General features: G+C 38.2%; 1 protein-coding gene across 4 annotated transcripts in view; it reads left to right on the top strand.

Moving 5' to 3' along the window:
• CCPG1 (cell cycle progression 1) overlaps positions 1–14,665 on the top strand; it is a 23,318-nt gene continuing 8,653 nt past the window's right edge. For 2 of the 4 annotated variants that reach the window (XM_072933918.1, XM_072933916.1), the window contains exons 1-7: positions 1–157; positions 4,465–4,536; positions 8,362–8,476; positions 8,982–9,061; positions 9,265–9,472; positions 10,477–10,572; positions 13,004–13,255. In XM_072933918.1, coding sequence (XP_072790019.1) covers positions 4,477–4,536; positions 8,362–8,476; positions 8,982–9,061; positions 9,265–9,472; positions 10,477–10,572; positions 13,004–13,255 — 811 coding nt within the window. In that variant the 5' untranslated portion in view covers positions 1–157; positions 4,465–4,476. Of the gene's footprint in view, positions 158–4,412; positions 4,537–8,361; positions 8,477–8,981; positions 9,062–9,264; positions 9,473–10,476; positions 10,573–13,003; positions 13,256–14,665 lie in introns of all 4 variants that reach the window. The other 2 variants (XM_072933917.1, XM_072933920.1) reach the window with 2 other exon arrangements.

Here is a 14,665-nt window from a genome sequence, read left to right on the forward strand (position 1 = left end):
GCCGCGGCGGGGCGCGGACGACGCTCGCCGGGGCGCTGCGGGCGCCGCCCCGCGCGCAGGCGCCGGCCCGGGCGGGCCGGGTTGTTTGTGACGGCGTCACCGGCGGCTGCGGCCGCGGCCCCTCGTCCGTGCCGGGCCCCGCAAGGGCCGCGCTCAGGTAGGCGGCGGGACCGGCCCGCGGGGGCGGCCGCCCTGCCCCGGCCCGGCCGCGGGGAGCTCCGGGGGGCGCGGCGGCTGCGGCGGGGAGGGGCCGCCCGCGGCGGGGCAGAGCCCGGGGAGCCGGGGCCGGGGCCGGGGCGGCCGCTGCGGTGCGGGCAGCGCTGAGCGGGGCCGCGCGGGGCGGCCGCGCCGCTCGGGGGGCGCCGGGCACCGCCGTGCCGCCCCGGCCCTGCGCGCCGGCCTTTGCCAACTTCCTTCTCTGTCATCATCTGCCGCTGCCTCCCCGGCTGATGCAAGGTGCTCTGTTTCATAAACAGCGTCCTGGCGCTTGAACGGCGCTGGCGCCGGGCCGCGCTCGGCTCAGGTGCGCTCCGGGAGCACCTGCGCGGTGCGAGGGGCAGGCACTGAGCCTTGCGAGAGACTGCCTTGCAGAAAGCACGTTTGTCTTTCCTTCATAGCGAGGAAATATTCAATGTCCAATACGGGTTGCTAAATATATTCTTAGAGGAGAATGTTACTTAGGGGAAGAAATTATTATTTAGTAGAAATAATAAACTTCCTTGAGAACCCTGAAATGTAATAGCACTGAACCTATTTTTATTTCTGTTGTGCAACAAAGACTCAACTGTAGAAGAGAACTGAGAGTTTTTGCTTGGAATGACAGCTCAGCAAACTCTGTGGAACACATTCATGTTTCTCTTGGTGCCTGTTCTTCATCTTTGTCAATGCTTGTTGAAGGTTATTTTTTTAGTCTTGAAAATCCTCTTTTTAGATGATTGAGCTTAAGGGTTTATTTAGACTCCAGTGATTCTTCTTTTTAAGACTGGTATTTATTCTGCTTCACAGTGGATAAATAGGATGTGGTATCTCAGATTTTTTTTTATATACGTATCTGGGATAACTCAGTATGGTGTTATCAACAATACATATGGCTGTAAGCTTTTACACCTTATGCTTCTGCTTTGCATTTCACTAAGGATAGGAAAATAGTTCAGACTTCGTGTCCCCCAAATACATACAAATTGAACTCTGAGCATAATGGATATTTAATTTGTCCAGATAGAAATTAAGAAGGTGATGTCAACAGTGGCAATGAAGATACATAGTGAACATACAAAACCAGTGCACCACGGGATTGGTTATGGTTTGTTTTTTCCCCCAGTGTTTCCTTCTGGCTTGGCCTGATATACAGGAGATGTGTAACACTCTAGTGTATCCTCCAGTTACCCCCACTGTTACTGGACTAGAACCCATTAGTGTCATCTTGATTCATTAGGAAGTTTGAAGGCTTTATGTCTGTTTAATTCCTGCCCAAAGCCATCTTTTTTTTTTTTAAAAAGTTGCATTCAGGAAGACGGTGGCAGCATTTCCAGCCCCTTTAGGCTGCTTGGAGAAGCACACTGGTTCTTAGTGGGTCGTTGTAATTTGCTGGAGAATCAAACTGGAGATTTTGTGAGTGGATCAGTTTAGCCATTGGGTTCAAATTAGTCTTATTTTTTTTTAGTGTACTTAGGGGATTGAATTTGACCTCAGATTTAGTTATGATTATGTGCATTTTATTAATCTGTTACAGAAATAAGCTGTTTAGCTGATGATTGAACTTTAGGATCACTGTACCTAGGTAATTTTTTTATTAAAGCCTGTAGGTATTTTTAATCTTTTAGATCTGAGTAATAAAGTTCTTTAATTTTATTTTATATGTGTATGTTTGCTGAATGTACCTGTAGGAATACATTTACCCTAGAGATGCCCTTCAGTCTGATGCCAAGCTATCTATCTATTGTAATTTGGCTAAATTTAGCAGTTTTGACCATAAACCTTAGTGTTCTTCTGATTATTCTTTTTAAAAAATGACATTATTTTTCTTAATATTAAAAATATGTAATATGTTAAAATATTAATTAAAATACTAATAGAAAAATTTTTTCTATTTTTGTGATTTGTCACCTGTATGCAGCTAAATGTGCACTGTTAGTGTAATATTCTGGTTGAATATATATAAATAACTTCCAACTTAAGGCCATTTATCAAGATAAGTATGCAGGAGAAAATGATGATTGTTTGTCTGCTTGTGTCTTTGTTTGTTTATTTAATATATTTTGATGATGTTGGTACCCATGGAGGTACTGAAACTTTTGTTTGGGATGGGAAGACAGGTGTTTATGTGGAGCCCAAAGCCATGGTTGTATGTTGAGAACAGAAGATACCTTTGGGTTTCTGTAGTTACCTGTCAGTGTGTTTTTGGCTGGAGAGGGGGAGCAGGATGGTGTTTCTGTTGTGTTCACCAGGCCCAGGGTGAAATGCTGAGCTAGCTGGAGGAAGAGAGATGTTGCAATGTCCAACACAGAGTCCGCCGTGACAATTTGGGCTTTCAAAATCTGTAGATGCACTTGTATCAAACTGTACTGGTGCCATGAAGTTGTCTTTTGAGAATTCACTTCAGATTTTGCTGGGCAGCCAGTGATGTTTCTGACAGGTGACGAGTTCTGGTGCTGGGAGTTACCTTACTGTGAAAGGAATGCTGCTGCTGCTGCCTGGTCAGATTTAGAGTAATTAATGCCAGCAAGCAGATGTCATCGTCACAAGTAAACTCTAGAACTCAGGCTTTGCCATTTGGGCATTTGTTATTTTGATGATTGAAGAAGTATGATTTAAAAACAAATCACGATTCAAAAAAAAAAAAATCCTTGTATGCAGTGTGATTTAAAAAACCCAAACAACTCAAACCAAAATAGATTTCTTCCCACCCCCTCCCAACCTGACATTCCCTGGTTAAGATTCCGGGAAAAGCACTAATGAAGGAAGAAAAATATCTACAGGAAAATGGCAACCATATTCAAAGTAGGGCTTTATAAAAAAATAGAAATTCAGTTTCTCTCTAGGTTTCATACCTAAGTTGATTGTTAGTGAATATTTGTTTTTAAACTGTTATTGTGATTGTCACCATTGCCTTTTTTTTTTTTTTTCCCTTTGGAACTGTAAATATATTAGAGTTGATGAGAAAATAGTTTTATCTTAGAAAAACATGCAATAACTACCATAATGCAGAGATATGAGACACATGTTTACTGTGTTTTCTGAGAAACCTAAATGGAATTGGAAGTTTTATATTTTGTTGTGCCAATTTCTAGCCACACTGGTGTACTCAGATGTTCTCATTCAAAGTTTTCTGTATAATTGCTGTGTTGAGAAACCAGGAGTGAAGACAGGATTGATAATAAAGTAGAAAGCAGTTAAATTTAAACACACAGATGCTTTCCTCTGTGTCCTTAGTGGAATTAACTCAGAGTGGGAAATAAAGCAGGTGTCTGAAATTCTGTGATAAAAGCTTTATTGAACTATGATTTCATTGGCTGTTTTATTATGTTGATGCATACTATAACAGGCAATCGATTGGAAATTGTTCAATTTTGGGAAGATTTTTTCTACCAAGATGAACCTAGTAAATTATAGTAAATCATAGTAAATTTTATATAACAACTCTCTATATTTTTTTTCAAGGAACAAGAAATGTTTTAAACTTCTTTATAAAGTCTTTTGGGTAGTTAAGGACTTGAAAAACTGATCTGAGTATGATGTTAATGAATACTCTGTATCCCTGATAAATTCCTGTTAAAAAGGAGAAAAGATATACAGGCAGCTGCAGCTGGACAGTTCTCTTCTGAAAGTGGCTACCAGTCATCTCGTAATATTATTTTAAAAAATTTATACTTTGGGTTTTTTTCATTCTGTTTTTGTAGTTGCCAGGTACTCTCAATTTTCCTCAGAATCAGTGTATTTGAGAGTAGTTGAAAGGAGTGAAACAGGAAACATTGATTTTGCCCAGTAGTTGAAGAAAATTAGTTCCAAAAGATCCTAATTGTTTCTTCTCAAAAAAAAAACCAAAAATGCACACCGTTTTTCTGGAATAAACTGTAGTTTCTGTGCATGTAACGAAGCAGAAATTATTTAATGTTTGAAAATTGTCTATAGCATCTTCTTTTAGCTTCAATTATTAATTTATTGACTGGCTTCTTGTGTGTGTGTGTCTAGTCTAAGAGTTTTTGACTGGCTGAAATAAGTATGTACGTAGCAAAGCTATATTTGCTCCAAGTATAAAGAAGATAATAGGAAATAAGTACAAAAGAATATATTTTCTTTTGCAACTATTATTCTGATTTTTTTTCCTCAATTATAGAAAAACAATTTTTGTGTTAGTATGTTCTTCTGTAATGTCATGATTTCCATTATTCTGTTTATTTATTTTTCAATAGAGCAGTGAAATTGTGTGTCTTGGATATTAAAAGAGTCTACTTTTACCTGCAGCGTGCTTTGAAAATGTCTGAGAATTCCAGTGACAGTGATTCATCTTGCGGATGGACTGTCATCAATCATGAGGTACCCAGTTTCACATTGGTAAAGTTCTGTCAGTTTAGGGCTATCTATATGCACTAAAATACTATTTCAGCTTAGTAATTCTTGTTTTGTGTGGATCTTGGCATACCAACAGAGAATATAGAAATTTAGAAGTAAATAATGAAACTTCTATTTTAAAAAAAAAGTATATTTTTACTATAGTTGATACAAATTTTGATATTTAAAAGAATTTCTTTTTCTCCAAGGGTTTTACTTTGAAGAGCTGGTAGAATTTTAGTGGCATGCATTCTTCTGTTCCACCCTGCCTGAAAACATTAGCATTCTATGTAACTTGTCTGTTGTTACTAATATATTTCTTGTCCTCCTGATAAATATGTACCCTCACCAAAAGAAACAAAGTTGGGAATACTGAGCAGGAAAAATATCTTGTACAGAAGGGAATGATTCCATGATTTCCCCAAGTTTTTTCTACCACTAAAGTATCTGATCCTAATTTCAGCAGTGGCTGTTCAGGAGCAGCCGTCTGTCCTTATGTTGTCTTCCTTACAGAAAATTAGGATAGGGACAAGTGTTATTCCACCACTGTAATGGGACAGGTGTCTGGATCTGATGTGGGTGTCAAAGTTTGCATTGTGTGGATGAAATCAGTGCTGTCAGTGGAGTCTGGAGGGCAGGAGTCTTATGGCAAGGTCAGCACTTTGTTTGATCAAATGACTGCACTGACTGTGCTGGTTGACACGGTGCCCTCAGCACCTGCTCAGGTGCAGACACATGAATGTAGATAAGAAGAGTGTTTTATGTGTTTTATCTTCCCTTCCCACAGTGGACAAGGTGGGCCTGGGTTGCTCAGAACATCTGAGAAGCCCTTCCTGGTAGTGTGGGTATCCAGCATCCTTTCTTCCTTTAGTCCTGAGGATTTCTGTATCTCTGCAGATCTCAGCTGATCTGTGAGTGTAGGATGGGTGGGTTGATTTGCTTGTTTGGTTTGGTTCTTACGTATTTAGCATTGTCTTGTAAACTGAGGAGGCCATTGAGCCAGAATCCTCAGGACAGATGGGTTGACAATTTTCCTGGAATGACACTTAGGTATTGCCTGCATCTACTCATTGCCTGCCCCAGAAAAAAATTCAAGGACCAGTACTTGAGATATTTCATTCAGAGGAGGAAAGCAGGAAAAATGGCTGAAGATCATGCATAGTTCTCCATGGCACACTCCCCTGTTTTCCAGATTGTGATGAAAATGGGTAACTTGGAACCATGCTATTAAAAATTTGTGATTTCACTCATGTTTTGACAGTTCCGTGTCACAAGTGATACAGTTGGAAGTTTATAAATATTGGGCCATGATTTCATTTCTGTTGGCAGCAAAGTATTTAAGAGACGGTTAAAACTTCTTGTCCTTGCTTTTGGCTGGATGACAGGTTGGGAATCTCATCACCAAAAGAAACAGAAAACTCATGCATTCCATTCCCCAAGGCCAACTGGGCTACAAGAGTGTACAGGCTGCTGGACTCACAGAGTTCAGATAAAAGTAAAAGGATTTAGAGGTTGAGTTCAGCAGTTGAGTTATTCAGCTGTGAAGTGCAGACTTTATTTTCATTCTTGGGATGGTTATTTTACACTGTAACTGCAAATGAATTATGCAGTCTAAATAAGCTAACATAACACAAGATTGTAGGATGGCTGGGATTTGTCTAGCTGAAGCAGAACAGATTTCTGTGACATGGAGATTTTGTGTTCCCAGTTATTCATCCCTGATTCAGTGAAATAAAAATGAGAAAACACTTGTGTTTGAGAACTGCCATTATTAGCATTCTTCTGATAGGACAGCTTTGAATCTGAGCATGAAGAAAGCAGAATGGATGGGATGGCCAGGTACCCTTCACACATGGACTACTGTGTACTACACTGAATTGATTTGGATATTTAGGGGTAGAACTGTGGGTTAGACAGATTTGGAGTACTGTGGTATGATTTTCTCACATACTGTTGTGACCTGTATTGATGATGACCCAGTGGAACCTGTTTGTGGATAGGTTTTGCAGTGAGTTGGAGGGCAGGAAGTGGCTGCTGTCCAGGCTGTGGCTGCAGGGAGCTGGCAGCTGTGTGGGCTTTGGACAGAGAAGCAGTGCTCTGCATTGTTGGGCTGCTCCTAAGAAAGGACTTGCTAATTTTGTGTAGGAGAGTAGGGAGGTGACAATATCTTTTCTTGACCTCTTTGCTATTGCTGAGATGGAAGAGTGATGAAGGTCCAGCATCAGATCAGTGGATCAGAGAGTTCATACATTCACACCCGTGTGTTTCTAAGCATGGCTTACTGTGTACTCAGCTAGTCCATTATCTTGGGTTCTTAGCTAAAATTGTAATCTGTCTTAAGCAATACTCCTGATGTTTTTCTTCTTGTGGAGCCTGGGCAAACTTAAATGTTGTTATTCTTCTTATTCACAATTTAAGAAATGAACAGTGGTTCTATCACACCAGAGAAAATTGTCACATAATAAACCTGTATACCTATCTATAAAACCCAACCAACCCAAAAAACCCAAATAACTTTGTATTTTCTTTCCTGAGCTTTCACTCAGATTATAGTAAATTACTTGTAAATGAGAGGTAAATTTCTGCAAAACACATGAAATCAAAGTTGTGATACTTATGTAGTCAAAAGGAAAAAAGATACAAAGTGTTTTAAAAAAGAAAAAAGGTACACAATGTTTAACAGTTTACCAAAGCAGTTAATTTTTGAAGCCTTTTAAAAAGGAAACATAAATTTGTGACATAGAATGTATCTTATGCAATTCTTTTTGAAGTATATAATCTTCCTGAAACACAGTCTCTGTAAAAACAAAAGCATACATGTTTGCTTGAGTCCTGAAATGAGACATCCAGGGAAACTGATATGGAAGTATTGCTGCTACTGTAATTTCACACCTGCTGTTGCAAAAATAACTATCTCTGTTTACAAAAACAGCTCAACTTATTTATGGATCAGAGTGACTTAGTATTTTTTCAGTTATGTTTTGCATGTTTGTAGTTTGCTTTACTGGTGTCTCATCACTGTTTTTAAACAAAAATTACAATAAAAAGATTAAATATTTGGAATTGTCAAGCAGAGTGCTTGACTTTAGTACCCTGCAGTCTCCTAGTGTTCTTTATTTGCAGTTCCTGTTGTGCTCTGGTGTTGTTGCTGCCTGGCAGCTGACTAATAACAAAAACTCCTTTCTGGATTAATGACAGAAATCCAATATAGAATTTGTATAAATATTTGGTTTTGAGGTGTCAGAGATGTACTATATAAGCAGCCTTTCAAAATTTCTCATGGGAATTGAGATGGAGTAAAGTTATACATAGTTTTTCCTGGCAGTAGTATTTATTGGAGCTCATGTTGGAATGCTTGAAAGTTCTATTTCTGGGAGGGTTTGTGTATTTGCATACAATAGATGGACCTGGGAGCAAGAATTAGATCCCATATTCAAAACTTTCTCTGTTTCTCTAAATTCTGTTTAATAAACAGGTCTAATAATGACAATAATAATAGTTGTTTAAAATGCTCGGTGTAGTTGTTAATTAATGCCCAAATTGCTGTCATTTTTCCCCTCAAGAATTGTCCTTGTCTAACTTTTTTTAACCTTGGTCATGAGTATTACACACTAACACTTGTTTCACTCTAGTTAATTAGTTGGTATTTCGCTTGCTTGTCTTCGCTCAAAGCTGTCTTCAGTTTTAAAGGCTCAGTTTTTCTGTTTCTGTTTTATTAGTAATACTCTGTTTTCTTTGTAACCCTTTCTTCCTACTTTACTATTGGAAACCCCAGTAACTGTAATGTCCATTTAAACTCTTCACCTTCAGGGTTCTGACATAGAGACAGTGACCTCAGAAAATGGAAGCACAAATGACAACCATGAGTTTGTTTCAGAAGAATATGTTTCTTTGCAAGAAGAGGAGCAGGCAATTGATGTGCAAGGTATGATATAAAAGGAGAAGCAGTTTCATGAAATAGGTCAATATTTCTTGTAGAATTGGCATAAAATTAGTATTTTGAATAGATCTTTATGTGCTTTGTGGACCTCTGTCATGGTATTTGCTTCAGCAGTGTTATGGAAAATATTCAGTCATCGATTTTATAAAAGTATTTTTCCTGAAATATGTGAAATTAACATAATGTCTGTAATTTTGTCCATACTTCGGATGTGCTATAGAATAATGTCCACAATATAATGTATATATATATAATAATGTGGTGTTGCTGTAAGATAGTTTATAGAAGTGTTATTGATAAAATAATTATTCCCTAGTAATGTAATAGATTAAATAAGAATAATTTAGAAGGAACCATCAATGCTTGTAATCCTAAAAAATGACATTATGACACTGTATTTTAATATTACATGGGTGTGGGCATAATATATGGTTGCTGCTTTTAATCCCATATTTGTTTGCTTGTTTATTTCCTCTTTTTATTCATATAGCTCAGTGCAACAATGATGAAGAGATCCCAGCAGTAGATAATGCTCTATCTGGTTTTGAGGAATCTCAGACAGTTCCAGAGGTAAATTATATTACAGACTACATTATTCAGAAGCTTCTGTAAACCCCATCTGTCAATGGCAAGAAATGTTTTGAAAGCATTAAAATAAAGACACAAATTTTTCCTTTCCTGAAGTTCTAACAATTCTTATTTTTTTGTTTGCTTGTTTTAATTATTTTATGGTTTTTTTGTCTGAATAATTCTCACATTGTCCCTTTCTCTAGGGAAATAAAGAAAAAGTTCCTGATGATGGGTCCTGCATTGGAGCTATTAGTGATGATTCTGACATTGTCACACTTGAAGCTCCAAAACCAGAAGAAACTCAGAGTCAGGAGGAAGCTCCAGCTGATGGTGAAGAAGCTCAGAGTTCAGAGGATTTTAACATGGGTTCCTCCTCTAGCAGTCAATACGCATTTTCCCATGTAGAAACTGGTAAGAGAAGTACAGTCCTAAGCAACCGTGTGCAAAAATGTCACCAGGGAAAAAATCCAATCCAATCTTTGGTTAGGGAGCCCACTTTTTGTGGAGAGAGGAAAAAAATAGTGGTTTTGTTGAGTACATATCCAAGTATTTGCAGTCTCTAGGAAAAATCTAGATGCCCTCTACAATTTTGTCTAAATGTATGTCTATGATCTTTTTATTTGAAAGCAATCTCTCTCAGTGTTCACTGTTTTAAATGGAAAGTTAAATGGAAAGTTAATTTGTAGCATATCTTGGAGAATTAAAATTACTCTTAGTTCACAGAAGAATTGTAGGTTTTCTCTTGGCAATATTTTGGGCTTTATATAGAGTTGGCATAAATGACTAGCAAGTGGGAGATGCTTTCTGGTGCCATGAGGACTAAGCAGTATGGTTACAAAAACTTTGTACCACCTTCATAGCTATGTAGTGTATATTTATATATTTAAGATACTCCCAGTGCTTGGCTGAAATAAGCTGAGCTTTATAATCAGGAGGAAGGAGATGGATATTTGTCCAATGAAGAACAACAAACATAATTCCAACAAATCCAAACAAAAAACTTCCTGTTTGTTGCTATTCTGTAGTCTTCCTCTATAATTCTTTATAGCTGCTTATTTGTAATCTCTTCTGTTCTCTTTTCTCTTTATGACACCTTTGTATTGCTGATTTTTGTCTTTCAAATTAAGTTTATTATACAAGCAGGACTTTACCTAAAATACCGTTTTACCTTAGAGTAGGATACAGCATCATTAAATGTTCATGTATCTGTGTAGTATCCACTGGAAACAGAAAGTGACAGCTTAGCATCTAATTATAACCAGTGAAGATTTGTAACAAAGCTGTCACCTTCTTTAAGTCTTTCGGGGAATCTGACTTAAGTTTTAAGTTAAGATTTAGTTGACTTAGTTTTTTTCTTTTAGGGATGAGTTCTAAAAGTGTCTTTTTTTCCCCCTCTGTGTTTTTGTACACAAAAGTCAGTTGGCTGGAGAAGCTGTGGAAGATTCCTGACTGTGTAAGGGGATGGGGAAATGAGGTGAAAGAGCATGTATCTCGCAGTCTTCCTTTTCAAGGTGGTGTGATTAAATTTGATCAGCTTGTGCAAAGCTGATTGCTTAAGGCTTGCATGGAGTGTTCTTACAATTTTTGAAAGCAATCTGACTTGATCTTGTTGTAGTCATATTCTAGACAGATGCTGAAAGCCAATCCTCACTGGAGAACTTGGCTAAGCTGTGGGTGTCTTATGTGCTTCTTTAAAAAGATGTTAACCTTGCATGTAAGTTTGGAGCAGATGTTAGTAAGGTTTGTAATACATTTGAATGTGTGTGCTGGATTGATTCAGTGGATAGTTCTTGTTGGATTCCAAGCCTACATGTGACTGGCAAAAAGAATTTCATCCTTCTAACATAAGCTGATTTCAGCATGACCTTTAGTGCTGGGCATTCAACTGATCAAGTATTGCAGAAAATGTCAGGAGTATTTGCAAAATACTTTTGCAAGTATTTTAAATGCTGAAGTTTTAGAAGTGAGAAAAAGTAAAAAGTGTCAACAGAAATCTTTGCCATACACTTCCTGATGAGTGTTCTTTTGTATTGGAAAAGGATGAGCCTCAGATTCTTCCTAATGTAGATACTAAAGCCTTCTACAAGGATTTTCTGCCACTTCTTTTTGCAAATTAGTTCCTGTTTAGGTTGTCTTCATCATGCAAACAGAAATGTTTTAATATTGTTTCATGAATGAAGTTCAGCCAGCAGAAGTACCCATATGCTACAGTGAACTGTATCTGAGCTGTGTCCGTGCAAAAATGTCAGCTTAATCTGATTTCTGGTATAGATCTGACACTTCAAAATCACCGTAGAAACTAGGATTTTGGACTGCTATTGTGGTCACACTTGGTTTCATTTGTAGTCGTTTCCATCCTGGTTCTGTTAGAGCACAGCTTTGTACTGAATTCTTACAGCAGCTGTAAGGCAATGTCTTGCCTGAAAGTGTAATTGCTGTTGACAACATGGCAGTAAGTGCTTATGAATGTCGTTAAGTATCTTACAGCATTTTTCTTTCTGATAGTCATTTTTTGACTCCTTTCCTATTCTTTGCTGTCCAGTGTGTATCCAAGAATTTTCCCATTTGGTGAGAAGCAGCTTGTTCCTTAACTACTTTTGTATTACATGTGTGTAAGCTTCTTTGGTTATTGAAAAATCCTAAAAATCCCCACAGATGAACAAGAAAAACATCTCTTACTAAGTTTGTCCTGTATATTTCTCTATAATGTCTGAGCTCTGCATTTTAGGAACGCATTCTGAATGTTTGCCATTGTTTTTCAGGATTGGGAATTATGCATCTGCTTAAATGACTGGGTATAAAATGGTGTCCTTCTCTACTAAGCGATAGAAATTCATTTAAGTGTCTGCACATCCAAGTCACTGTTTAAGTGATTTGTCTTTATTGCAAAGTCTGCTTGGTTGGTCTGGTTTGACTGATTTACTAAAATGAAGTTTTTTATTAAGGGAGGAAGTTGCCTTTCATAATCTGTCATATTACTTGTCCATGGACTTAGAAATTAGAAGTGTTTCAGATACTAATTGATAATCTTTTCTGGGCTTGAAATCACCTCTTTCAAGTTGTAATTTATTTTAAGTGAAGAATCTTAAGTGGTAGTGCATTTTATAGATAATAGCTAGCACTGCTTGGCATTCTTGTCTGTTCAGTGATGTGTGCATGGCTTTGCTCAAACAAATGATTTTTCAGTTGTGAACTGTTCAAGGACAGCCTCTCTATATTTCTATTTTTACATTCTGTGTAATGACATCTGATAAGAGAATGAACAACCATATTTCTAGGAGGGGCACTTGCATTGTGTGACTGTGAGCAGCAAAATTAATGTCCAAGCAGGAACACTTTGTCATGTCTGGAGACTTCACTGGTCCCGTTGAATTTATTCCAGACATGTGAATTAGGTACAGAATGTATACAGTTGAAAGCTGATTTTTTTCTGCAATTGCATGCAGATCACAGAATGAAGTTTTTTGAGAGTGTGTAACAAAACTGTCTTCTAGGAGGCCTTCTTTTAGGAAGCCTGTGTATTGCTTTTTCATTATAAACTATTTCAGTTTTAACAGCTGCAAGAGAAGGAAAACTGAATTCTTTGTCTTTCTACTTCACAAAAATTTGCAGGGGCAGTACATGTAGATGCTTTAGGAGACAGGATTGACTGAAACACTTTGCAACGAGTGAATGATAAGTGCCACACAGCTTTTTAGTGATAATGTCTTGATTCTCTATTATTTTGTTAAAAAAAGAAAAAAAATTAAACTTTGGAGAGCACACATTCCTTGCATAATTTCCAGCAAAATGACATAATTAGAATTTTAATTTTGTTTTATTAATATTCTCAAAGATAAACACCAAATCTGTTTTGCATAAATATGACATATCTTGATACTCAGTTTGCTCTTTACCACAGTACTGAATATGTTTTAACCAGCGCTGTGCGTTGCTTTTCAGTTTTCTCATCTCAGGCCAGCCCTGAGGAGTCCAGCAGCGATGAAGGCAGCGGCCCGAGCGGCCCGGCCGTGCGCAAGCGGCGCCCGCGGAAGCGCGGGGTGTCGGGCTCCGAGCCCGAGGCAGCAGCAGCCGAGCCCGAGCCGGAGCCGGCCCGGGACGAGCAGCACAAGCGCCAGTTCAGCAGTGGCCTCAACAGATGCATCATCCTGGCGCTGGTGATAGCCATCAGCATGGGCTTCGGACACTTCTACGGTGAGTTCAGGCAAAGCGGCACGCACCGAGTCCGCAGCTTGCGTTGTGACTCCGATGGTTTTTCTTCTTCTCAGCTAACAACCTAAAAATGAGAGAAAGCAACTGCAGCTGTAGTGTTAATACAGGGAGGTCCTGTAGCAGTGCAACTGTATGTAATATACACTATTCATACAGTAATGTGGTAAATAATAATTTTTCCTGAGTAGCTCTAGTTCTATATGAAAATATGCCTTTCTAAAAAGACACATGATTCAGTTGGAGATGGGGATATAATTTTCTTTGGATTTGGTGTTGACTAATAGGGATTTAAAGTTTAGCATTTCTTTTGAGATTTGTATTAATTTTCACTTGATCCCATTTTGTTTTTATCCTCAGGTAAACCTGAAGGTAAGAGCCTTGAGTGATGTACTGTGGATGCTGTGCTTGCATTCAGATTTACTCTTTAAACCATGCGTGTGTATGTGTACGCACACATCCAAATATGTATGCATACTTACATTATGAAAATCAAACAATAATCACGTCTCAGGAATTGCTGATGTGGGATTATAGGAACAACTAATCCAAATGTTATACAAACATACTTTATGTAGTAGTAACTGGTGTGAAAACTGGTGAGCATTGGCATGATACAGGCATAGAGGAGCACAGTGACCACAGCAATCTGTGATAGTGCTTGTGAGGGGAACTTGAGATTTCAGTTGTTAATCACTTCACTCTGTTTAGTTTGGTGCTAATGATAAACACTATCTTTTTAAAGAACTTGAAGATCTGTGGATGGAAAATACACTTTGAACGTGGACTCAGGGCAATACATTTTTTAAGAAATGCACTTGTTCATTCATTGAATCTATACTTCTAAGTAAAAATTGTCATCATTGATGACAGTGATGGCAGCATTTTTCAGCAGAAGGAAGACAACTCTGTGTGGCTTCAATTGTTGCTTCTTCAAGTGAAAGTTCTTCATTGTTATGTGATAACTTATCTTTCTACCACTAGAAAGGAAGTGAACTTCTGCTTCCATCTTCCTGCTTTTAGGTTTGTGTTTTTTTGAACACAAACTTGCAGAGAGAAGTCCATCTCCCTAGAGGACTACTTTGTATTTTTGTGGTTCAGCTTGGAATTAATGTTAGGCTAATAGTGTTATGTGAGAGGATTGGAAAGCGTAACATATTATAAAATTACTATTCTTTTTTTGAATCAATATCTGAATAGTGTTTTCCTTTTAGCTAGAGCTCTAGGACCCCCTTAAGACTTTCAGAGATGTAGAAAGCAACTAGGGTTAGATTTTAATCAACAACTGTATCCTCATCAGTATAAAACTGAGTTAACTGGCTTTATGATGCTCTAGGAAGGAGAACTGAAAGAAGGCAAACTTTTCAGGTAACAGATGAAGTTTAAATTATGTAG

This window comes from Taeniopygia guttata, chromosome 10 (assembly GCF_048771995.1).
Source record: "Taeniopygia guttata chromosome 10, bTaeGut7.mat, whole genome shotgun sequence".
Classification (NCBI taxonomy): Eukaryota; Metazoa; Chordata; class Aves; order Passeriformes; family Estrildidae; genus Taeniopygia; species Taeniopygia guttata.